Source organism: Bombyx mandarina, chromosome 08 (genome assembly GCF_030267445.1).
Source record: "Bombyx mandarina strain Sakado chromosome 08, ASM3026744v2".
Taxonomy (NCBI): Eukaryota; Metazoa; Arthropoda; class Insecta; order Lepidoptera; family Bombycidae; genus Bombyx; species Bombyx mandarina.
This window is the reverse complement of record NC_143215.1, coordinates 4,094,028-4,121,422: the sequence shown is the minus strand read 5'-3', so window position 1 is coordinate 4,121,422 and position 27,395 is coordinate 4,094,028. Positions and strand designations below refer to the sequence as shown.

At 36.6% G+C, this 27,395-nt stretch overlaps 2 protein-coding genes across 3 annotated transcripts in view; both read left to right on the top strand.

Annotated features, from left to right (window-relative positions):
- Positions 1-27,395, top strand: part of LOC149502456 (uncharacterized) — a 210,857-nt gene that overhangs the window by 148,320 nt on the left and 35,142 nt on the right. The window lies entirely within an intron of this gene.
- On the top strand, positions 12,760-14,246 carry TwdlT (TweedleT). The gene is made up of 2 exons (XM_089729445.1): positions 12,760-12,915; positions 13,105-14,246. The coding sequence occupies exons 1-2, from the start codon at positions 12,901-12,903 to the stop codon at positions 14,056-14,058; spliced, it is 969 nt and encodes a 322-aa protein (XP_089585571.1). The 5' UTR covers positions 12,760-12,900; the 3' UTR covers positions 14,059-14,246.

Below are 27,395 nucleotides of genomic sequence, written 5' to 3'. Positions count from 1 at the left end.
CTTTCTACGTAAATGAAGTTGCGGGTAAAATTTAGTGTTATGCCAAAGTAACTATTCCACGCGGATGGTGTCGCGGGCAAAAGGAGCCCATTTTTCTATGGGCCGCCGTTGCGCATTATTTTTTTTGTATGATAGCATAAATTTTATATAAATATCGTACTTTCAAAGGAAATAAAAATTATCCATTTATTTTGTGGGGTTTTTGTTGTTCTTTGACTTTTTGTTAAATTTTGAGGTTATGTTTGTAACAAACCTTCTACCAAAAAACAACTACTCCTTATAACGATTATGATTTGAATTCTCACACGACAACAGAAAATAGTTCCAACAAACGAATGAATGAATGAATGAATGATGATATTATGTAAATAATATTACAAAATATAATAGTAGGTCATGCTAAATGTAGGTGGTGTCTAGGTTGGTAGGTATCTATAGGGAGTAGAAAATAATAATGCTTGAATATAAGAATGGAATACTTTTATTAGTCCATAATATGATCACAGAGACACGGACCGTTGTAAAAACGTTCTACACAATCCGCACCACCAGCTCAGAAACAATAGGTACAATAGTCTTTAAAAAGATTCTTGAGCGTGCAGGAATCTGAAGACTCTACTGGACACGAACTCAACGCAATGATAAGTTATTTACTAGCACAATAAACTCAACACCTCAACACCTATCAGTAAAAACAACTGCTCTGTTTAGAAGTAATACCTAGTGTTCTGTGGTTTGACTTGACAAGACATGACACTTTTGACAATTCATCTTTATACCGTACCGTATAGTGCTGCCAACAGTTAATTTAACTTTCCCTGACTATAAGTGCTTTGTCAACTACAGAAAGGTTTTTAATTAGTATAGTAATATATTTTGTGTATATTTTTATGGTAATATATGTTAATTATTAAAAAAATATTCGTATCGCCGAAAAATGACATAGTTGAAATTATTTTTAAAACTCAGCGTCTGCCCCTACACTATTAGTAAAGACTGGTTATGGGGAGATTCTTGGCAACACTGCTTTCAGTCATAAAATAATACAATAAAATCGAATAAACAACTAATTAAATACATAAAGTTAACCCCACATACGATTTCAATCAAATGAACTAAGAAAAGCTAAAAAAATATTTTATTATTTATGAGTATACTGTTGTGGCTATACTGTTTTATTATAACGCGGTACTGATTTTGGGCGTTGTCCTTTAGTATATCATAATTTGTAAGTTGAATATCAAAGTAACCGTTTATAAAAACAAATAAAATGAAATGTCGATTACGTTTTTATGAAAAAATAAAAGTAGTTCAAGATCGAATTTGGAAGGAAGAATTTGTTCGACTTGCGGTCTACTAATCTAATCTTCATGATAAAATAAAATCTGTTCACTGTCCGCGGCCATGAAAACTGTATAATGTATACGAAACATCGTTGGAACGAAGTTCCTTATGGGACGATGCGGAGGGGTACCCTAACCGGGAAAAAACGTCCGTAACGTAAGATTTTTATTATTTATGTATAGTCTTAGTATGATGGCTATATAGTGTCTAATGTATAGTCTACGTGATGACGGTTATTATTATTATTCATATACATAGCTGTTTCTTTGTATATTATTATTATATATTTTTTGTAAATCATTGTGAATAAAATAAAGTTGATAGCTTTGTAAAGTACTTTTTTTTATCAATAAAAAATCATAATAAAAATTGTATACCCGAATAATTATTTTCTTTATACCTCGAATAGAACTTAAAATTAATATTTTTATAATAAGGAACTTCGTTCCTATCCGGTGACCCACTACACCACACATCTTTTTTAGAGATAAAATAAGAAGTTCAATAGCGAACGCCGGTTTACGCCGTCTTTGAAAGTGGTTTTAATTGAAACTAAGAATATCCAACTGGAAATGGTGTTAAATCTTCAATCGAATACTAAAGACCATTGATTTCCATTTAAAGAGATACGCGTTTTTGCGTCTCAGCCTAGACTAATCAGCCTTCACGTGAACTGTTTAATTTACTAACAAAACATCGCAATCCAATTTGTCCATGGATTTGATTAGACATTATTTTTTATTGAAATTGAAACCAATGCTTATTAATACGGTCAATGCAAAAGTAATATTCAATTTACAAGGTCTTTATTGACTTGAAATGTTAGTGTGTATAGATTTTTTTTATTGCATTTTTAGATGGGCGATCCATCCGGGTCGACTGATAAGGGCTGTCTTTGATGTCTTTCGACGGGAGGGTAGTTCATTTCAAAACTGGATTGTAAGGGGGAAAAGGATATTTGGAAACGCACTGTTAATTTGTGATTGTAGCCTCATCTGACAGTATGATGAACTCTACTCCGATAGCGAGCGATGCGAAACTAAAAAGGAGATCCCATCACCCGCTTTTTACGTTTGAAATCACCGCGTTAATTCTCAGTGGATTTCCAGATATCTTTTTTGAAGTTTTTTCTCTTGGTACCTATATACCTATATATAGTTATAAAGTCTAATTGTATGGTACTATAACGGCTGTCCTACATGACAGCATCGCGGCAGAGTCGCGGCGGCATGTGATGCTTACCCGCGCGGCCTTACAATGTGCCCTACCACCAGAATCATCAAGACTATTACAAAGATCACCCAGGGCTCTTTTTAGCACGCTCATCTCAAAAACCCAATTAGTGATACATTTTATTTTACTGTTCATTTAAATTCACTAAATAATGCTATTGGTATTATCGGATACCATTAACTCTTCAGACAAATTGCTACACGAACATATCAAAATTAAATTTGTATGAATAAGCTATCTAACATTTTAATAGGGCGTGGTTTAGTTTATTAGATGGATAAATTTTGTTGGATGATTTAAAATTGGAAGAAATTGAATCAGTTTTTCGAACATTTTTAAATTTGTTACTGGTGGAAGACGTCTTGTGAGTCCGCCACCACCCTGCCTATTTCCTGCATATAAGCAGTAATGCGTTTCGGTTTGAAGGGTGGGACTGCTGTTGTACTGTAAAAACTGAGATCTCAAAACTTATATCTCAAGGCGGGTGGCGACATTTACGTTGTAGATGTCTATGAGCTCCGGTAACCACTTAACAGCATCATCATCACCATGGGCGGTATGACTGTTTGCCTACAAGAGTAATAAAAAAAACTTTAAAAAAAAAGATGTGTGGTTTCGTAGGACACCGGATAGGAACGAAGTTCCTTATTATAAAAAAATTAATTTTAAGTTCTATTCGAGATATAAAGAAAATAATGATTCGGGTATAGTTATTATATTATGATTTTTTATTGATAAAAAAAATAAAAAAAACTACTTTACAAAGCTACCAACTTTATTTTATTCACAATGATTTATAAAAATATATATAACAATAATAACCGTCATCGCGTAGACTTATACATTAGACACTGTATCTTACGTTACGGACGTTTTTCCCGGTTAGGGTACCCCTCCGCGTCGTGCCATAAGGAACTTCGTTTCAAAAAACCTTAAAATATATTAATCTTATATTCCATATCATAGGGCTATTTTTACTGTTCTCCAAAGTGAAAGTTGTTGTCATGCCGGGGTCATGTTCTATGTAAATTTCGTTCGTGAACTGATTCTGAGGAACCCGTTAATTTGGAGGATACGACGTACTTTTTCTACCTTTGCTAACTGTACAGAATGAACATATGTCAACTGAAAGTATCCTAATGGTGTAAGAACTTATTCAACATCCGGGTGAAGCAATGCCGGCTTGAAATACGGGATATATTTCATCCTGAACCTCGTCTAGTGATGATTATAAGCATAAAATGACTGCTTAACGTCAGGAGGGCAATGGGCTCGTCCACACATATGATGTTCCAAAAAAAAAGGTAGGCAGCGGCTTGGCTCGGTAGACAGCGGCTTGGCTCGGTAGACAGCGGCTTGGCTTTCGGTACACAGCGGCTTAGCTCTGCCCCTGGCATTGCTGAAGTCTATAGGCGACGGTAACCACTCACCATCAGGTGGGCCGTATGCTCGTCTGCCTACAAGGGCAATAATAAAAAAAAAATAGGGGGCCATTGACAAGCAACTTACTGGACAAATTACCATAATTAATTGCGTGTAACTATTCACTAAAAAATAAAAATATCTATAATAGCAAATGTTAAATGGGTATTTCAGCCTAGAGACATCAACGCCACTTGCTTTTTAATTAACAGGTAAAACAAACCTACCGCGTGCAATCGAGAGGCAAACATTACAAATTTAAATCGGTTCTATGTTTAGACATTGCGCGGTGTTCTTTTGTATTCAACTAGTCGATCTTTGCACACTTAAGTATGATTGAAAGGGAGGTAGGCGTCTTAGAAAATCGTTTACGTATTGTCGACCGATCGCCAGGGCACGCGGTGAATGGTTATCCAGTACTTAAAACACGACAATACCACAAGGAATCAAGTGTACGTAGAAATAAATACAAATATTATTCTAGAAAAAAATAGTCCGAGCATATTAAGCAGTGGTGTTCTGTGATATGTAAACCTAAAGAGCGTATTTTGTGGACGAATAGAGAGAGAGAGAGTATTCTTTATTGTACAACAACAAAAAAAAAACAATGCGAAACATTAAATACAAAAAAAGTACAATTGAAATAAGTAGGATTATCTTGCCTATTTCTGCCGTGCCGTCATTTTTTTCCTATCTGAACTAACCGGTTACGTTCTCAACGACTTCACGCTTAGATTATTCTCCCTTTAGTACCAAAAATATGTATACAATATCAGTTAATATATCAACAGTTCGGTGTTTATATGTCGGTTCACATATCAACAGTTCGATGTTTTTAATTGATCTTCAATTAAGTTTACTCCATTCAAATAGCCGGAGAAGTTTTTTGGTTCTGATATTTTTTTCCAAATCTTATACTTTAAGCGGCTCTGATATGAGGCAAAAACAAGTCGATAGTATGTACTTCGATCGCACATCGTGCCTCAACACCGAACTGCTTATTATATTCGACGTAAACTATATGACTTGTCTTACTATATAGCTTTGAGAAATAGTGAAAACAGTACAGACTTCTCGGGTTACCTGCGAACGTTCGAACACTTCCTGTGATGACGTAACGTGGTCCGCGACGTTGACTCCTTTGAACTTATTGCAGCATAAAGGGCTTAGAACATTTGAAACTGGATCGGTGTTGCGTAAGAACCGAAGACTATATACCAATAGACGCGCTTCAGTTTTAGAATATACGTGATATGAAATTTAGAACTGAACATTTAAAATTGACTGACTCGGTGGTTCAATAGTTAGCGCCCTTGATTGTTGCGCTGAGGGTCCTAGGTTCGATTTCCACGTCGGGCAAACATTTGTGATGAACAGGTTTTTTTTGCTCTTTGTCTGAGTGCCTATTATTTATATCTGTACATATATGTTTAAACGTATATAAAATGTATATCAATCTGTGGTATCCATAACATAGGAAATAGTAAATTGGGACTGGATGACGACCGCGTGTGATTTGTTCCCAGTCATTATTGTTATTATTAAATAGGATTTAGTGTATATATAGCATTTTTTTCTAATCTTCTACTAAGATATTCATCATTTATATATTATTTATTTAAAACATTACATATATATAGATATATATTCAAATGAATATAAGTATGTATGTCAGTCTCGAATACTCATAGCACAGGGAATCCTAATCTGAGGCCGGGTAATCGTGCGTTATTTGTTTCCAAAAAAAATTATGGTAACCTAATATTTATTATTGATATTTATAGGTGTTTTAGTACAAGATATCTTGCCTATTTCTGCCGCGAAACAACAACGCATTCTATTCTAAAGGGTAGGACATCAGTTATACATTACTTTTTTTTCTTCTACCTATGCCGATAGCCTTGAGAGGCTATTCCAGCTTCGCCTTAACGTGTAGGTGAGCTCACGGGGCTCAAACTGAAGCGTTGCTAACACTGGCCCTAGCAAGAGCCGTGCTTCGCAGAATCTACCACCGGATCGGAAACGCGACCCACTGAGAAGATCCGGCGAGAAAGTCAGTGGTCTGTGTCTGTGGGTTAATTTACTCGTCGAGCCCTTCGTCACAAGCGACGGGACATACACAATACATTCGGGATTTCATGTTCTCAAGTCACGTTGCGATTTGGTTCTACTCGTAGTAACTACTTGAGATCAACACGGCATTATTATTAAGCGTAGTTTTGGTCAATCTTTTGAACTATTTTCAGTACATCAGTCGGTGTATATGGATAGATTACGAGTACTTCATTATCATAAGTAGGCGAATTTTACTTATAACTAGCTGTCCCGGCAAACATTGTTTTGCCATATATAAGATTTCTAGGGAATTTCTAGTGTAGAAAAAAAAACTAATTTATTGTAAGTGTGTAAGGATGTGGTAAATGAGTGAAAGAGGCATGTAGCGCTGTGAACGTTGAGGGAATATATAATAAAAATAACAAAACCTCATTCAACCACATAATACCTCATTATAACAAAAAAAAGTCCAAATAAAAAATATATGTTAGGGGTGGACAACCCTAATCACTTAGGGGTATGAAAAATAGACAGTAGCCGATTCTCAGGCTTACTGAATATGCATAAAAAATTTCATGAGAATCGGTCAAGCGGTTTCGGAGGAGTATGGGAACGAACATTGTGACACGACAATTTTATATATTAGATAATGTTACATTTTTTTTTACCTTTTAAAAAATTTATAGGTTCCAAACAACATCTTTCCGACATGATTTTAAAGTCTCGAGTTGACAAAATTTCCGTGACGAACAACAAAATCTGACATTTTTTTTTTTTTCATAAAAGTTACTTAAGTTATTTTAAAATAGAAATGCATTTTACGAAACATTAAGAAACAAATAAACAGATATCGATTTTAATTATGTGTGTCAGATATGTAAATACATAATACAAACTTGCGTTTGATATGCATAGAAATTACACAATGTTATAAGTTTTCCTGCTGTGTTGTACGTGCTACTAAATTATTATACATGTTATATCTATGTAAGGTATGTAGTGTAAATGCTAACAGTGCTCTCAGAGAATTTTAATTCTGAAACTTTCAATACTTAGTGGGTACAATACGTTCTTGTAGCCTAAAGAAATAAATCAATATTTCTGCCGCGAACTAGTGGTAAGTTCCAGTTTGAAGGGTGGGGCGGCCCTAATACTATAGTACTCAGACTCATGTTCCAAGGTGAGTGGCAGCATTCACGCTGTTTTTGTCTCCGGTAGTAGTAGTAGTAGTAGTAGTAGTAGTAGTAGTAGTAGTAGTATGTAGTAGGTAGTATAAGACATACAACTAACGATCGTTTTTTAGAATTCTTTTTTGGCAGTCTGTTTGTTTGTGCACGATCACCTGTGTAAAGATCGAACGGATCTTCTAGTAGTATTTTCACAGGTAGACAGAGACTAATTTGGAGTAAGCTATAAGCTTTGTTTCATTAAAATCGGACGCTCCTAAATATTTTAGAAATTCAATTTGTATTGCTAAATGTCAGGCATTACATAGCAGACGATATATTACGAATAATAATATACGAAAAATGGCTTAGAAATAGTTTGAGCTGTGACAAACAACTTACTCTACCTTTAATTTCCCTGATGGGTCTCCGCCCACGCGAAGCGTAGTCTAAACTAGTACCCTAAATGAAGTCTCTTCATAAAGTGTGATGTTTTAATTTTAAATTCAAGTCCATTGACATCACATAGTGAACCCAGATCCGACATGAGGTACGGGCTGTTCTGTTATTTATGTGATTTGTAGTTGTTCTTTGGAGTGATCTTTCTGAATGTTTTTTGCACAATTGATCGGCGCGCGACCTAATCCTTTCATACGATATTACAGATCGGCATATGAAAGGATTAGATATTAAATTAACTACTTTCCTTCTCAAAATAAGTTTGAACATTCACTTGTTTATTTATGTAATTCACCAAATTGACTCTAAAGTGAATATAATGTCACATTAAATTTTCAAAGCAAATACGTGCTTCGTAAACACGATAATATTGTGCATGTCATGGATTTGCTTAATATGAATGCTAACAATGATTTGACTATTCAAATACATGGTTAGTGGACATCACCAATCTTACATAGAGAGAGATACAGCCCATTGTTTTAAGCGACACAGACGAATACTTGTTCTAAACATGCACGGTACAAACCCGCAGTATCTTGTTATTCGTGTTTATTATTGTGAGACGTATACAAAACATTGACAAGAAGGAGTACAAGTAAGAAAACACATGAGATCGAAATTATAATTTCTTTTTTTTTTCCTAGTCAGACTTATAAATACAGAGGAGTTGTTTGTTAATATGTTACCGGAACCTATGTTCGTTGCCATGTTATTTTCGTCATCTGCCTTCACATGAAGAATAGATCTCAATTGTATAGTTTAACGCATATACCGGCCTTCAAATTGAAAAATATACGTGATAGTATCGACTCTTGCTGGCTCACGATATATCCCATCACTAGAATTAGTGTTGAAGTGGTGAAGACTGGTCGAAATAACTGGTCGATTGGTGGATTGGACTGGTGGACTGAATGCGAAAGACAAGAGACTAAAAAGAATGGACTGTATACCTACTCAGTATTGGGTTGAGGGAGTCCGTATAGAGTCCCTTCTTTATATCGCAGGAAAATCGTGTTTTTGGATCACTCGTTATTAACACCACAGTTGAAACAATAGGAGTTTTATTGTTGCAGCCGCTTACACAGTTCTAAGACTTCTAAGTTATACACATTATTTTTTTCGTCCTATGTATTTTCGGCGGTAAAGACAGACAGGCTATCTTCTTTTTTTCCACCTCTCGTGCATTCCGGCTTACGCATCATAAAAAGGTGCATTCTTAAACGCCACAGGGTCAACACTACACAGGTTGAAGAAGAAGAGGTGGAGACTGACAGGAATTCAGCAATTGATTGAGACAGCTTTAACTTATGTCAACGGTGATGTCAGTATAAGTCGCTCGTTCGTACGCTAGAGAAATAAATAATAATTATAGCATCCGAACAGATCATTTCACTTGTGATCAAATGGTTCTTAAAGCACACGGTTTTATAAACATAATGCGGTTTAGAAATTCTTATATTTTTTTTGTTAGATCTTTTGTAACTTTTCCTGTTTGCCCAAATAATATTCTAAAAAGAAAGCGGATAGTGAGCGTTTTACATCTTAACTTACGTAATAGCTACATCGTTATGATTCTCAACAAATATTTAATTGAAAACAAAAAACAAATCTCAATCATTTAGATAAGTTATTAAAGAAAACAATAAATGAAACAATTGTTTTAAGAGTTAACTAACTGTCGTTACAGCAAAATGGGCGTAAATTGAGAAATGTTTTTATTTTATTTCATTAAAGATAGTAAACACAGTCTAATAATTGTTACATTACAGATAGGTACTATTGTAAACCATGCTGATGTACGAGCAATTACGCTGACAACCGAGCGAAACCGAAACGTCAGCTTATGCGTTGTCAATCAAAATTACTTGTGAACACAAGCTAACTTTTTACCTTCAATATTTTTAAATATATTACTCCCCACGCTTTTTTACAATAAAATCATTTTTTCTTACACTATTTTTAATTCAAATTTATTAAAATTTATTTTCTATTTTTTAGGTGGATTTTCTATAAAAGCGTATTTTGTTAGTTTTTTTTAAACTATTACTTATTTTTTAGTAATATTAACACGACGGTTTCCGCTCCCGTATCTACAAAATTATTCGTCGAGCCCATCTGTCATAAAGTAGAATACTCTGAAAAAAGCTGTTACTTAATTTAGTATTGTGAGCTGAGTCGCGATTTAAAACTGGTTTAAGATAATATGTGCGGCTTGTTACGTGCAGCCTCCGACCGGTGACCCAATTAGGCTTTGCTTTAGCTTCGTAATCATCCTCGATTAATTAAAATAATTATCGAATGTCTCGATTTATTTTAAAGTTCGTCACTGCTAACGCTTTTATTAGTGTGAAAATGCTTTAAAGCTTACGAATTTAATGCTTTTCTTTTTTCTACGGGCGTAACATATGTATGTAAGTCTTACGATAATATAGGTTTCTTTCATGGAGGATAGAATTATACTGCTACCGCTTTTACCAGTGAGAAAATGCTTTAAAGCTTACGAATTTAATTGATATATTAGATTACTGCTTAATTGATGTTTTAGATTACTGCTTCACGGCAGAAATAGGCAGGGTGGTGGTACCTAACCGTGCGGACTCACAAGAGGTCCTACCAACAGTAAATAAATTCCAGTCCAAAAATTTCCAGTGAGTTTTCCAGCAATAATTTTTTGTTTATAGATGGACAATTTTTCAACTTGTCCCTTATATAGGGTGGTGGGCTCCTTACCTCTACCATTCATAGTTTTGTTATAACTTGAATACATATAATAACCTCAACACACCTCACACCTTGAGAGGCTAGATCAATGCCATGACCGAATCAGCCGCAGTGTTGCTCAACCCAGAAAGCTGTATTGTTTCGCGGCAGAAATAGGCAATAAAACTACATCTGCGAGTTCACAATAAATAAATAAAGTATCAAATAAATATGTAAACTCCATTAAAACTCCATAGTTAATTAAAAATTTACATTAAAGCCTTGAACTCGTTCGCTTTAATCGTTTTAAATTCTTTAATAAATACATATGGATATGATTTTATTGCGCTTATTCAAAATAATTATACATACTACAAGATATTATAGATACATAATATTACAAGCCCAATTTATCCTTTGACATTTCTGGAATAAATAAGGTACAATAGCCTATTAGGAATCCCTGTTCCTTCCAATATTTGCATTCCGTTTCATATCTAATTGAGGAATAAGAAAATTTCTAAAAATTAAAAATGCAATTATTTATTTATCAGTCGCCTCTGCACATTCTACTTCGATCAACGGAAACCTTCAAAAATTGTGTTCAATAACAATAATGCGTTATCTTTACAAATTACTAACCGTACTCGCCACTTCGCTGGGCATTTAATATTAACATTATTATTTATTGTCATTATTATTAGGGAGTCCAACACTCATATAAATATTAGCCTATCCATTAAGTATATGTATTTTCTACATGGATACCAAGTTTCAAGTCAATCGGATGCATGGTTCAGTAGTTATAACGGAACATCCGTAAAAACCACTGTCGACTTATATATTAGTATAGATTAAACACCCATTGTTCTTGATGACATAAAAAATCTTCTAATACATACATTACTTCATTTATCGTTTATTTATTTAATAAATCCGGTCAGAGGTTACACTTTAAACATTACGAGGATCCACGTAATAGATTTTTATTGGTGCTCAATTAAGACATGTGACGAAATCAAAAGCTATTGGACTTTCTGAATTTCTACATAGAACTAAATAGTTAGGCATGCGTAGTATAATAACACTAACTTTAATTAGCGTAGATTATTAACACTAAGCTTAATTAGCGGAAATTAATTAGTTTGACGCCTTTGACGATGTGAAAAAATTTACCCTATTCTTCTGATTACGTCTCGGTGTATAGTTTTTCGCCCTGGAATATCCGGTGTCAATGGCCAGCAAAAACCACTTTTCGAAAGACAAGACACATTCTATAATAGAAAAATAAAATATAGTTAGATACATAAATGCTTTCTTATTATTATTTTTTTTTTTTTTTGTAATAACCTTAACGTTGTGTAAGAACTTATTACAAAAACATTAAATACTATTTACACTTTAGTATTTTCTACGCTTTTTTTAATATCATGTTATTATTCCCGACTTTCGAAGACGTAGCCGCGAAAACTGTAAATAATTTTAAACGACGGATATAATTTAATGATTACAAATAATGACGCAAAATTAAACCGTAAAATTAGTTTTAATTATGACTATTGATATACAAATGTCATAAGATCTTATTTTACGTTATAAACATAATTTACAGAAATTAAATTCTGTGCATGAATAGGCAGAGACAAATAAGTTGAATATATTTTTCTCCTCTGTTTTTTTTAGGAGCTAATTACAAATTTTGGTGTTCTTAATAACACATTAATTATTATGTTAACTAATTAATAAGACAAGAAATCGATTCGTTACATAAATCAATGAAAAGACAAATAAGAAAATGTAATACAGAACATGAATCTAAATCTTAAAGAGTAATATTAATGATGATCGAAATTCGACAGCGGCTATTAAAAATATTCCTATGTTGTAGTTTTGTAAGCCACTTGCGGTATACGGCGCTGATTTGATTGCTGTAATAGAAATTGTATTTTAGGTACATTTTATACACATACATAATAATGTGTTTGCTTTTGGCTTTCTTAATAAATAAATACAAATTCTGTATAACGGTACAGAACAACAATTTTGTATTCAAGTTTAACAATATTTGCTATGTGTATGTGCATTACTATAATTCTCATGTTGTATATTTTATTATTTTAGCTGTTCTACACACGCTCATCACTTTTAATTATTATTCTCATAATCCTCTCGCTGGTCTGCTGGAAGAGATTTCTTAAAGAAATAAGCAGTGCCTTTGTACATAATTTTCCTATTTACTCTGTACTATGTCTTCTTTTTTGTGTGTACATAAATAAATAAATAATTGACACATTAATATTATTAGGCGAGTGTGAAAGTGATCGGCGACCGTCCGAGAACCACATTGTTTTCACCGGAGAAGAATCGGACGAGTGTCATTAAAATCATAATTCTCGCATGGCCCGAAGGCCGAATCTTAGGAAGAGCCAGGGAGAGAGGCGACCACGATCCACTAGTATATAAACGACCGACCGCCGGTACAGAGCATCACACAACCACGACACCTCCGTGAGACAACATGAAAGCATTCTTGGTAGGTAATCGTGTGCAGTGAAAGTGAATTGTGACCTGTGCGACCCGCGCTCCTGTGACCGCGCTCGTGTGCTTCCTTGTGAAATGTACAAAGTGCTAATGGCGCTCGGCCGTATTCGTCGTCCACAACGATGAATACAGTCGAACGCCGCTTTTAACGGTGTTCTTTAAGGATTTGTTTCTGCCGTAGGTATTAGCTGCCGTTGCGGCACTCGGCTCGGCCAGACCCGAGGCGGGATACACTTACAATGCGCCGGGAGGCGGCGGCCTAGGAGGACACGGCGGTGGCATCGGCGGCGGCATCGGTGGCATCGGAGGCGGCATTGGTGGCGGACACGGAGGATTCTCCTCTGGCGGTCTGAGCTCCAGCAGCTTCGGCGGTGGTCTCGGTGGCGGCCTCGGCGGCGGCCTCGGCGGCGGTCTCGGCGGTGGATTCTCCTCCGGTGGATTCTCCTCATCTGGTGGTAGCTTCTCATCCGGTGGTGCTATCGGTGGTGGATTCTCTGGTGGTGCTATCGGCGGTGGATTCGGCGGCGGCTTCGGAGGCGCTCCCATCGTCCAGAAGCACATCTACGTCCACGTTCCCCCCCCAGAACCTGAAGAACAGCGCCCACAAGTAATCAGCGGTGGTGCCATCCCCCAGAAGCACTACAAAATCATCTTCATTAAGGCCCCAGCTCCTCCCGCACCGGTCGCACCCATCATCCCCGCTCAAGCCCAAAACGAAGAGAAGACCCTTGTCTACGTGTTGGTCAAGAAACCCGACGAACAGCCCGACATCACCATCCCCACTGCTGCTCCCACCCAGCCCTCCAAACCCGAAGTTTACTTCATCAAGTACAAGACCCAGAAGGAAGGTGGCTCTATCGGAGGTGGTGCTATTGGCGGTGGTATCGGCGGCGGCCTCGGTGGTATCGGTGGTGGAATCGGCGGTGGCTCTATCGGCGGCGGTAGCCTCGGCGGTGGCATCTCTGGCGGAAGCATCGGCGGTGGTATCTCTGGTGGCAGCCTCGGCGGTGGTATCTCTGGCGGCAGCATCGGAGGTGGACACGGTGGCAGCATCGGCGGTGGTATCTCCGGTGGCCATGGAGGTTCGGGAGTCAGCACCTCCTACGGACCCCCCGGTCACTCCGGCCCTTACTAAACGACGCGCTGAACTCACTCCGAGCGCCACCTTGTGATACCAGCTTAGTCGGCGACAATACTAGTATAAGTAGAGAAAAAATTACGGTGCCTAAATGTATTTATGTAAATAGTAATTTTAATGTACTATAATTATAGTTGTATCATAAATTTTTATTTTTGCATAAAAAAAGATAAACCTAAAACAAATCTATTATTATTACAAACCACCCTTACAACAAGGCAACACGAGAGCGTAATAAGGGCTTTGATAAAACATCGAAGCACAAAACAAAAACCGAAATATTTTTAACGAATCCCTTTCATTAATTCAAGGCAGCAGGTGTACAGGTAGAAAGTCGTGTTTTCTCTCATGTGGACGATATTACGCAACAGAGGGACAGCGTGACCCCGGATTGCATAATGCAGCTTGCAACACCAGATATAGAAAATAAGAGAGCCTCACTAAATATTCGTTGCATAATAACGACCATTGAAGCTCTTCACATTAATGTTGCGTAAACATTCGCGTTTTCCCTTTTAGCATTAATATCTTAAAATTTTATTTCGTAAAGTGGTTTCATTTCGCATAGCATCGTATCGTTGCTTTCGGTCGAGAATAATATTTACAAGCCTTGTTTGTCTATCTAGTTTCAATCAGAATTGTGTATACCATATCGAGGGGTGATTAGGATATTTGGTTGAAGCGAAATTTTAAGGAAAGTTTAAAATTAGGAAAAAATATCATAACATAAGACTTCTTCAGCAATTTGAATGTCGTAAAGTCGAGCATACGGCCCACCTGATGGTGAGTGGTTACCGGCGCTCATAGATGTCAGCAATGCCAGAGGTAGAGTCACGCCACTGCCTACCGTAAACTTAATTGATGTTCAATTATAAACATTGAATTGTTGATACTAAGACCACATAAAACGGACTTTTAATTACAAACATAAATGTCGTGCTATAAGCGAAATGACGCTTATTACTACGCTACTACTACTACTACTACTACTACTACTACCATTACTATTACTACTACTATTACGCTATATTATAATATTCTTTGGTTCACAAAAAAAAAATCGCGTCGGATGATAGCCAAGCGTTACGTAAACAAAATGATATGTTTCGGACCGAAAACTGGTTTCGGTCTGAAATTTATATACGACTTTCGCAACTTCCGCGTTCGAACTTTTGCCCGTTGACGTATGTGAGATGCGGTGAACGTCGGGCAGATGAGATCCGTGAGAACACTGCCGATGTGAATCCGAGATTAATTTGATTCCGTCCGTCCCCGCAACTGACTTGAATGCATTATAAATTGACTGACTCGGTGGTGCAGCGGTTAGCGGCTTTGATTATCGAGCCGAGGGTCGTGGGTTCGATTTCCACGTCGGGCAAACATTCGTGTGATGAACAGGTTTGATTGCTTTTTGTTTTTATTGCTTAAAAGAGTGGACGAGCTCACAACCCACCTGGTGTTAAGGGGTTACTGGAGCCCATAGACATCTGCAACGTAAATGCGCCACCCACCTTGAGATATGAGTTCTAAGGTCTCAGTATAGTTACAACGGTTGCCCCGCATTTCAAACCGAAACGCATTACTGCTTCACGGCAGGAATAGGCAGGTAAGTATAAGCATAAATAAGTACGTTTATCAGTCTCTGGTATCCACAAACGGGAAATTCTAAATTGCGGCCCGATGACCGTGTTTGATTTGTTCCCACTCTCTTTTTTTTTCTCCTCCCTATTTACATATTTTATTCTTCATTCGGTACGGGTTTTATTTTTCGATGTTTCTTTTCTTTTGAATTATAGATATGATCGTTGTGATTATTAAACAACTTGACGCTTTGAGTTCGTTTTAGATCTCAAACGACGTCAAATAACTCGCTGCGATTAAGTCCTCGCTCTGTTAGCAAAAAAAAGAGAAATTACTTTTGTTTTCATTTAAATTTAATAATATATGTTTACTTTTACTTTTTGAAGAGCCAAGCTTGATATCCGTGGAAAGGAAATTGGAATCTAAGACTGAAGCGATTATAACACAAGAGACAAGTGTGTCGCTATGAAAAGCTTTAGAGAAATTACTAGAACACAAATAGAAAAAGATCAAATATCTATTGTAATGTTCTTCTTATAAATATTCAAAACAATTCACACACGGGTATACGATGATGCTATTACTGCTATTCTCCAAACGAATTGGAGACGAATTTCATTATGATAACGTTTGTCTCTACATTCGTATTAATTTTTTTTTTATTGCTTAGATGGGTGAACGAGCTCACAGCCCACCTGGTGTTAAGTCGTTACTGGAGCCCATAGACATCTACAACGTAGACGCGATACCCACCTTGAGATACAAGTTCTAAGGTCTCAGTATAGTTACAACGGCTGCCCCACCCTTCAAACCGAAACGCATTACTGCTTCACGGCCGAAATAGGCGGAGTGGTGGATGTTATTCCTTCACCGTGGAAGTCAATCGTGAACATTTGTTGAGTACGTATTTCATTAGAAAATTTGGTACCACCCGCCTGAGATTCGAACACCGGTGCATCGCTTCAACACGAAAGCACCGGACGTCTTATCCTTTAGGCCACGACGACTTCAAATTTCTCGTCTACAGTAACTAATCTACATCGTTACGTCCACGAATCGTTTAGATTAAAACGATTATGAATTAAAATCTCTTGTCAAAACTCAAATGAATCTACAACAAAATGAAATTCCGAGTCACGCTCGAAATGGCGAGTGGAATCGGAAAACCGTCGAGAATTTCAATAATCGTCACGATCAAAATCACAATCGAATTGGATACTTAGGACTTTGGAATTAGCGAATGATTTCGAATAAAAGTCGCTCATGCATTTGTAAAATTAAATTTATTTCAATTAAGAACTCATTTTTACACATCTAATAAATGTTAACTCCAGTGCCAGTTCAAAAATTACGTACGGTTCCAAGAAGATCTGGACACGAAACAGCAGCCTTCAGAGTACAACGAATTATCCAATGAAAATCCTTTACATTGCCAATAAAGTTACAAAAAACGTACTAATTCGATTACTTTTCTAGAATTTTGTGTTTCGTGAAATCTGTTTGTAATTTCCTACCCATGCTGATAGCCTTGAGAGGTCATTTCAACATCGCCTTAACGTGTAGCTGAGCTCACGAGGCTCAAACCGGGAGTGTTGCTAACACTAGACCTAGCAAGAGCAGTGCTTCGCAAAATCTACCACCGGATCGGGATCGCGATCCACTGAGAAGATCCGGAGAAGATGTGGGCTGTGTCTATCGGTTAATTTACCCGTCGAGCCCTTCGTCGCAAGCGAAAGGTTCGGCGAGGACGGTGACCGGTGCTCGAGGTACCTAAAAGCACCGTTAATGGATCGGGAGGATCCGAAATGACGTGCTTAGGGCGACGTCGATTGTTTACCATTCGGTCTACCGGATCGGGTATGTGAAATCAATGTAACTGATTGATTCTGACTAAAGTCAAACTGAAACTGAGCGAAACTGAAATACCGCTCTCAAGATTTCTCATACATATAAATTACTTATGAAACATCACAGCCCAACATGTCTTATACATATATGTATATCTAAACAGTAATCTACCAAACCAGGGATTAACCTCTAACATACTTATAATACTAGTAAATCCTAGAAATCACATATAAAAATAAACGTAAGCTACCAAAAACGTGACATAATTTAATAAAAACTCTATCGAACACAGTTCGTGTTTTTAAATGCTCCGTCATATCTTCCAAAATTTACAGTTATGAACTATTTCGCTAGTGAGAGCGAAATGAGTTCGTGCTTTCGCCTTTTCAACGCATAAGCGCAACTGTAAACATTGCAATGGCTCGTAATTATCGTTTACTAGCGACCCGCCCTCGCTTCGCTTCGGAAACATTAAAACACACACGAAACCAAAAAAAAAATTAAAAAATAAATAAAAAAAGTAGCCTATGTTCATCAGGGACAATGTCGGCTTCTAATGGAAAAAGAATTTTGCAAATCGGTCCAGTAGTTTCGGAGCCTATTCGAAACAAACAAACAAACAAATCTTTCCTCTTTATAATATTAGTATAGATGTATGGTTCTTGATTTACCTACACACATTCGTAATCCATTTTATTGTTGCATTGCGTGTGGAGACGTTGAGGAAAATGCTTTATCTAATTACCCTATTTATTGATTTAATGAGCCCGTGAGCTCACCTACCGAATTTGGAATAGCCCCTTAGGCTACTAACGATTAGTTAGAGAAAAAAAGCTATTTGGTTGCATCTATGACCTTTGCCTGTGACTGAATCCATGTAAATCACCCATCATTTAAATGTCGGTACGATAATGAATTTGGAAACAGTCTCGCTTCCATTCAAAACGGCAATAATCCTCACACTCCGCAATCCATAACAGGCTTATACACTTTCATCGCAATAAACGAAATGATTAATTAACAAAAAGAGGTTGTTAACGAAACGTCACAACCCCTTTGTCTGGTTAATGACAAAACGTCCGTCTGAAGGATGGTGTTATGTAACAATGGACTCAAGCTGTTTCTCTTGAATTTTAATTTGACTAAACATTAATTTGCGAAATGGACGTCTAAGTATTTAAACAAATGCTGCTTGCTTTTTTGGTGTTCCTTTTTTTGTTGGTTTCATACCTATGCTGATAGCTTTGAGAGGCTATTTCAGCTTCTCCTTGACGTGTAGGTGAGCTCACGGACCCAAACCGGAGAGTTGCTAACACTGACCCTAGTAAGAGCAGTGCTTCGCAGTTTCTGCCACCGGATCGGAAACGCGACCCACTGAGAAGATCCGGCGAGAAATTGAATGGGCTGTGTGTATGGGTTAATTTCGCCGAGCTCTTCGTTGCAAGCGACGGGTTCGGCGAGGACGGTGACCTGTGCTTGAGGTACCTAAAAGCACCATTAATGGTTCGGGAGGATCCGTATGACGTGAATGGTATCTTGAGACGTTTTTGTCGATACAGACGGAAAAATATTTTTTTTTTATCTACACAGTATAGTGGGTTAAACACAGCAATCATCAACAGACCATTTCAAAGTAAATTCAGCTTACGCTACGTTATCTAATGTTAAATTAATTAACGTGGAACGCATATCTGTTACGCATGGCATTAACCCGTTGACAGTCTAATGTAAAGTAATTTTAGAGGTCGTTTACTTATTTTTGATTAACAAACATTACCTAATAAATTCAAATTAAAAAATAATGAAGTAAGTGTTTTCAAATGAGCGATGTTAATTTAAATAAAAATGCGACCTTATTTCGGCTACTGTTTACTTACTAAATATACTTGCCATTGAAAATTGCCATTTACGGTAAATAAACATTTCTGCATTAAATTCGTCAAATAACGATTGAAGTCGCCGTGGCCTAAATGATAAGACGTCTGGTGCATTCGTATGTAGCGATGCATCGGTGTTCGAATCCCACAGGCGGGTACCAATATTTCTAATGAAATACGTAGGTACTCAACAAATGTTCACGATTGACTTCCACGGTGAAGGAATAACACCGTGTAATAAAAATCAAACCTGCAAAATTATAATTTGCGTAATCACTGGTGGTAGGACCTCTTGAGAGTCCGCACGGGTAGGTACCACCACTCCGCCTATTTCGGCCGTGAAGCAGTAATGCGTTTCGGTTCGAAGGGTGGGGTAGCCGTTGTAACTATACTGAGACCTTAGAACTTATATCTCGAGGTGGGTGGCGCATTTACGTTGTAGATGCCTATGGGCTCCAGTAACCACTTAACACCAGGTGGGCTGTGAGCTCGTCCATCCATCTAAGCAATAGAAAATAAAAAAAAAATATATAATTGAATTAATTCGCTTCTACATATTACACTCTGTGACATAACGCGTTTCTTTCGTAAATCAAAATCTGTTGTTTAACTTCAAAGTAATTTGTAACCGTCTTATGTTGTGTTACAATGTTGCTAAAGCGTAATAAACGCTCATCTCATGAAGGCTTATTTTGCTAGTATGATATCAACATGTACCTTAAAAGTAGATTAAATTGTTACTATGGTGGATAAAAAAAAAGATGTGTGGTGTCGTCGGACAACGGATAGGAACGAAGTTCCTTGTTATAAAAATATTAATTTTAAGTTCTATTTGAGGTATAAAGAAAATAATTATTCGGGTATACATTTTTATTATGATATTTTAAATTGATAAAAATAAAAATAAACTACTTTACAAAGTTATCAAATTTTATTTTATTCAGAATGATTTATAAAAAATATAGAATAATAATAATATACAAAGAAACAGCTATTTATATGAATAATAATAATAACCGTCATCACGTAAACTATACAGTAGACACTGTATAGCCATCATCCTAAGACTATAAATAAATAATAAAAATCTTACGTTACGGACGTTTTTTCCCGGTTAGGGTACCCCTCCGCATCGTCCCATAAGGAACTTCGTTCCAAAAACTTCTTCTCTATGTGCATGCCCCGTATTAATTTCCAAATACTACAAGATTTTGCATCATCGAGCCAAAGATATCTTAGCCGGCAGACCGTTCCCTGCTTGGATGAAATAAATATGCTCTCGATTGCGCGTTCATCTTTCATTACTTCTTTGATAGCCAAGCTGACATAATCAAGGAGCTTTTAACATACAATACTTAAAAGAATATAATATGCAAAGTTACATTGATGCTTGCAATTATGAAGTTAACAAAAAAGTCTTCGTAGCTTCGGGTTAGACGTCTGAAGTACTCAGGTCGAGTGAGGCGATTGTGACGAAGCTCATATCCTTTAGGCCGATGCCAATTTTATTAATAAATCAGTAAGTGTTCACAAAAGGCGTTTACGATGAAGGTACAACGTTGTCTAATGAAATGACGGTAGGCAGCGGCTTGGCTCTGCCCCTGGCATTGCTGAAGTCCATGGGCGACGGTAACCAATCACCATCAGGTGGACCGTATGCTCGTACAAGGTACATACAAGGTGTTGTATGCACCTTCAATAATCAATAAAAAAAAATAAAAAAAATGAAACCCTCAAAATTTATAACATTGCTTAATTAGTCAAGGATAGGCTCCAACCTGTTTATTTCTAACCCAAGCTGTGTGCTCCGGTTTTGAAGCCCAGAAAATTAAACGTCTTAATGTTTATGGCGGTATTTTCGTTCGTTGTGATATCTATAGCCTTCGGTAACACCAAGAAATTATGAGCTACACCTTCCATCCTATTACTGGTGGTAGGACCTCTTGTGAGTTCGCGCGGGTAGGTACCACCACCCTGCCTATTTCTGCCGTGAAGCAGTAATGCGTTTCGGTTTGAAGGGTGGGGCAGCCGTTGTAACTATACTGAGACCTTAGAACTTATATCTCAAGGTGGGTGGCGCATTTACGTTGTAGATGTCTATGGGCTCCAGTAACCACTTAACACCAGGTGGGCTGTAAACTCGTCCACCCATCTAAGCCATAAAAAATCTAAACATATAAATAAAAACAACTAATGCAACTTGCACGGTCTACATCTTAAAAACCTGTTATCTACAACTTTATCTCATGATAATGCTGTTTCATGAGAGCAAAAACTGTGTAATTAGGTAATGTGACATGATACAGCCAAGTAAAAACATAATCACATGTGAGTGTGTGACTTCGCTGACTTAACCGTCTCACACGACACGTGAGATAAATGCTTATCTCACTATTATAATGAAGAAATATCTTCGAGCCACAAAAAAGGTAGATTAAAAAAATGTTTCTAATAATGTGGCTAATTATTTCCATACCTACTTAGTATAACTAAGATATCTCAATACACATAATAATATGTATTGGTGTTGTTAGTAAACCTATTCAATCAAATCAACGCAAGACATAGTAAGGTTACTAAATTTCCTAGATATAAACCTCTAGTAACCTTCCAGATTCATAGTTGTTCATTTAAATGTTTTATTATTAAAATTAAACCAAAAACAAATTAAATTTATTTGATGTATGCGACCTAAATGATTTCAGCGGGGTAAAAACATTAAGTTGATGGCACTGTCCAACTCTATTCGAGTTTCAGTATTCGACAGTCCATTCCCGCTATTTGCAAAATTACCAGTCCAGTAAACCATTTCAGGGTGTAGTAACAGGAGTCAAACTGTTATCAGTCAAGGATATTCAACTTCATGAGACGTATCTATTCATCTCAATATATCTAGTGTCCGAAGTATACATAAGTCTTTCGCAAACAAAAAATCGTATGTTGTTAAAAATAATTTTAATCCTCAATCTCGAGAATGGCGTCTGAAGTGATCACGAATAAAGTGAAGGAGTGTTCGAAAGCATTCGAAAGCTCCGCAACGAAAAAGCCAACTAAAAAATACACAAATATACAATTACAAAAGAAAAATAGCTTTACGTTTCTCTGCATCGTCGTCCAATTTCGAGCTAGCATTAAAATTTCAAGTGTCGACCTAACGGGGAAGTCAGTCATAATTAATTTCAAACTTCCACGCGATGAGTCGTTTAAGATAAAAATGTGCTAAAAATTATTCACTCTTCATCCTCGAGCGCGAGATTTCAATCTAAAACAAATACAGAGTTACGAACGTGAGTGAGAGCAACATTTTTAACAAAATAATTAACGGAACACTAACGAATTCGAAGTGTTTACCCATTTTTTGGTAAATTCAAACGATAACTTACAATGACGTCAGAGGTTGTATCCAATTATAAACTACAGCTATTTGAAGCAGCCATAATTAAACATGACTAAAATATAGGCACGTACATAACAACTAAAATATCGTATTATAATAAAAAAATCTGACAACCACTGACCACAGACTAGTAGCGTAAGAAAACACAAACATTTTTACGAAGCTGTCTATCATAGTTTGCATAGTTCTCTCTCTCTCTCTCTCTTCGATCGGTTCCTCACTGCTGAGGATCGTGACTCCGTCCGATTTTGTCAACCAACTGTCTCCATCGATCCCGCCCTGCAGCCCGGTGGAGTGCGTCGCTGATAGGTATCCCCAGTTCCTCCGCTATTTGGTCCGACCATCGTTTGGGACCTCTACCCCTAGGCCTTTTTCCCTCTATTTTACCGGTCACCACAAGGCCTTCCAAATTGCTGGTATCCCTACGTGCAACATGACCAAAATATGCATAGTTCTACTAAAATAATAAAAAATTTCAAGCTTCTCCGAAATAATATAGCAACGTACATGGCAAATGAAATATCGTAATGGAAAAACCTGACAACACTGACCACAGATAAGTAGCGTAAAAAAAACCCAAACAATTTTACTCAATTATCTATCTATACTAATATTATAAAGAGGAAAGATTTGTTTGTTTGTTTGTTTCGAATAGGCTCCGAAACTACTGGACCGATTTGAAAAATTATTTTTCCATTAGAAGCCGACATTGTCCCTGATGAACATAGGCTACTTTTTTTTTTTTTTTTTATTTATTTAAATTCTTTTTCCATTAGAAACCGACATTGTCCCTGATGAACATAGGCTACTTTTTTTTATTTTATTTTTATTTATTTTTTTTGGTTTCATGTGTGTTTTAATGTTTCCGAAGCGAAGTGAGGGCGGGTCGCTAGTCATACATAGTTTGCATACTTCTGCAAAAAGAATCAAGAATTCAAAATTCTCCGAAATCATAAACGATTAAAAGATTCATATAAAAATTCACTAAAGGTTTCGTAATTATTACATACGAAAACGTATCATAATCTGTGTTAATTGTATTCCACTTTTATCATTGTGTTTCTGCCGTTATGAAACAAAATTAAATTATTTTTTAAATTCGTACAATAAAAATTTATATTCAGCGTTCGCAATAACGGTTAGAGTTTACAAATTAAGCTTTAGCAATACTGTGGGTTTAAAGATATAAAAGGAATTATTAATATTGTTTTTATCTTGCCTATTGTTTCAATCAAATTGCATCGATCGCAACTTTAAGTCGATTGTCTTTTGGAAGACATTTATTCGTCAGAATATTTTTGTAGACGTCAATGCTAAGTATTTAAGTATTTTTCTTAGTGCGTACACAGGTTAACGCCTTACTTGGCAAAAATTCCTACTGCTTTAGGAAAGCTTAAGATTTCATATCATAAAAATAATCTCGAAAATCTCAATAAATATTTATCATAATTCAAAATTGTTCTTATGTTATTTCACATATAATATTTGGATGACAATATAAAAAATAATCATACAGTGGTAAGTAATCTCAAATCATATTTGAGTGCACTTACTTTCTTGATTCGTTAATACAACACTGTATACTGTGTATTTGTTTTTTTTTACAGCGATATTTGACCTAAGCGAAATCGTTTAAAATTCTTTCGAATTATCTTCAAATTTTAAATTAAAAAGACTATTCAGAAGCAAAGTGAAAGAGCTGATTAGCATAAATTCAATATAAGATATTCGTTATTTGATTCGGTTTTCAAATACTGCAGACGAGACGTAAGCGGAACATATCTTTAAGAAATATTTAGGTGTTATTGAATTTTACGTCACGCACACACATTAGATCTTAGAAATGCGCGTGAGCAGGACAGGTGATATAATACCTATAGATTGCGCTCAGTCTTGGTCTGTTTACTTGGGTCAAGATTATTTGCATAACTCGGCTTTGAAAGTCAGAAGACTTTTACTAATAAAAAATGTATGCGTTTGTGTATATATATTTTTTTTATAGTTTTACTACGAAGAATTAGAAAATCAATAATCAAAACCACTCTGGATTCATTTATTTTTCATTAAATTCTAAATTTCTAATCATTTGCTTTTAAGTAGATAAGTCGGTTTATTGATAGGTAGACGAACCTCAATAAGGAATAAATTCCCCTTGCGAATTGTAAATAACACAGTCGGGCTATTAATCTGTACAAAAACCGTTCTCGAGGTCAAAATGGGAAAGTGCTCTTAGTATAATATAAACATGGATAAGACGTCCGATGCATTCGTGTTGAGCGGTGCACCGGTGTTCGAATCTCAGGCGGGTACCAATTTTTGTAATGAAATACGTACTCAACAAATTTTCACGATTAACTTCCACGGTGAAGGAATAACATCGTGTAATAAAAATCAAACCCGCTAAATTATAATTTGTGTAATTACTGGTGCTAGGACCTCTCGTGAGTCCGCGTCGGTAGGTACCCTGCCTATTTCTGCCGTGAAGCAGTAATGCGTTTTGGTTTGAAGGGTGGGGCAGCCGTTGTATGAAACCTTACTTGAAACCTTAGAAGTTATATTTCAAGGTGGGTGGCGCATTTACATTGTGGATGTCTATGGGCTCCAGTAACTACTTAACACCAGGTGGGTTGTGAGATCGTCCACCCACGTAAGACAAAAAAAACGACCTATTTTTGTCGAGAAATAAACAGGCACTTAATAGAAAATAGGCCGTCAGCTCGTTCTTCATTTAAAACAAGAAAAACATATCGTTTTGGTAGTTTTAGCTGATGTTTCGCAAACCCGCAAATGAAACTTTCGAACGACAACTGAATATTAATTGGCATATCTTCAGCGCAACGCAAAAAAGTATTTGTGAAATTTTCACCAGTTTCGCTACGGGTCTTGATCATTTGGGTGCCATTCAAACAGACCCTGTATATATTGCATAGAAAAAAAACGTGTGGCACTCGGGAACTGCCGCGGTAAAGCTATTGCATAGCATTTTTTATCAACTTATGCAATTATAATTAGACAATGATAATTTAATATTAAAACAATAATAAAACAAGACCACACTATATTAAAGATTAATAAAAGCAAAACATTAACTGTCCCCTTCACACTCATAAGCTAGACCGCGCGAAAGAGAGATGGGCAGACTTTTCATGATGCGCATGCAGTATGACGTCACGCCACGCGCTTATTCACAAACACTACACAAGCGCAACGTGTGAATGTGTTGAACGCGAGCTACATGGTAGGCGGAGTGAGGGGTGTTACGTTTTTTTCGTTACGGAATTTCATGATTCGGTCGCCGCGCTCAAGGCCCGCGATAAAAGCTATGCCATAGCTAAAAAGACCACACGTTATATTCACACATCATGTTACGTAACTTATTACTTCATCTTTGCATTCTATAATCATCCTAACAGCCGCATTTCATTGACATAAACAACTCTATCTTGTTTTTATGTAAGGCATTGTTAGCTCTCGACGTTCAAGTGACAAGATCAAAAGATACAGAGTAGCTATTGCGAAACTATTACAAAACTAGAAGCGTACAACAATTTTAAAACGATTAAACATTTTAAATAGCACTTTTGATTCTCAACAAACGCGCGTGCCGTTATTTCTTGAAGTTGATTTGTTAGTCTGTAAAAAAAATAGCATACGAGACTATTGTCTCATATTTTCTGTATGTAATTCTCAACAAAGCAAAAATGTCCATTGAAAATTTAAAAAAAAATCAATTTATTGTTGACAAATTGTGGCATTAGCTTCTATCGTTTAGCCGTCGCAATGCTGAATATGAAAATATGAATGCATAAAAAACCGCACGTTATCCCACCCCCAAAGCTTTTTTATTACCTCTGTAAGCAAAGAAGCATATGGCCCACCTGATGGTAAGTGGTTACCGTCACTCATGGACGTCAACAATGCCAATTACTACTACACATGGCAGTAGTGTAGAAAATCATAAATTAGTAAAGATTACATCTTTACTTTACGCCTGTCAGATCCCGTTAAGGTAAATGACGCTGACTTTGAGACGTGAAAGTGGAAGAATCTATCTATTTGATTCATGTACATGTAACACAAGTTTTTTTCCTTAGATGGGTGGACGAGCTCACAGCCCACCTGGTGTTAAGTGGTTACTGGAAGCCCACAGTCCTCTACAACGTAAATGCGCCACCCACCTTTGAGATATAAGGTCTAAGGTATCATAAGGGCTCAGTATAGTTACAACAGCTGCTCCACCCTTCAAACCGAAACGCATTACTGCTTCACGGCAGAAATAGGCTGGGTGGTGGTACCTACCCGTGCGGACTCACAAGAGGTCCTACCACCAGTAAAGTTTGTCTCACTATAAAATTATTTAATAACTCATCTAAATTTTCAATGAGTATACCCTATAGAATCTGATAATGTAACAAAAATACACCATTAACAATGTAAAATTCCCAAAACTTTTTACTCCATTGTTGGTTATTGTATGATCAAGAGATACAATGCCAACGACTGTTGTGTGTAGAGCGGAATTCCGGTGTAAGGGTATCGCATGGAATATTTTCAATATTAATAAGTGGAACTGTGTTATCTAAAAGTCTAGTTTAATCGATACTTATTTTGTTAACAGGCCAAGGACCTTT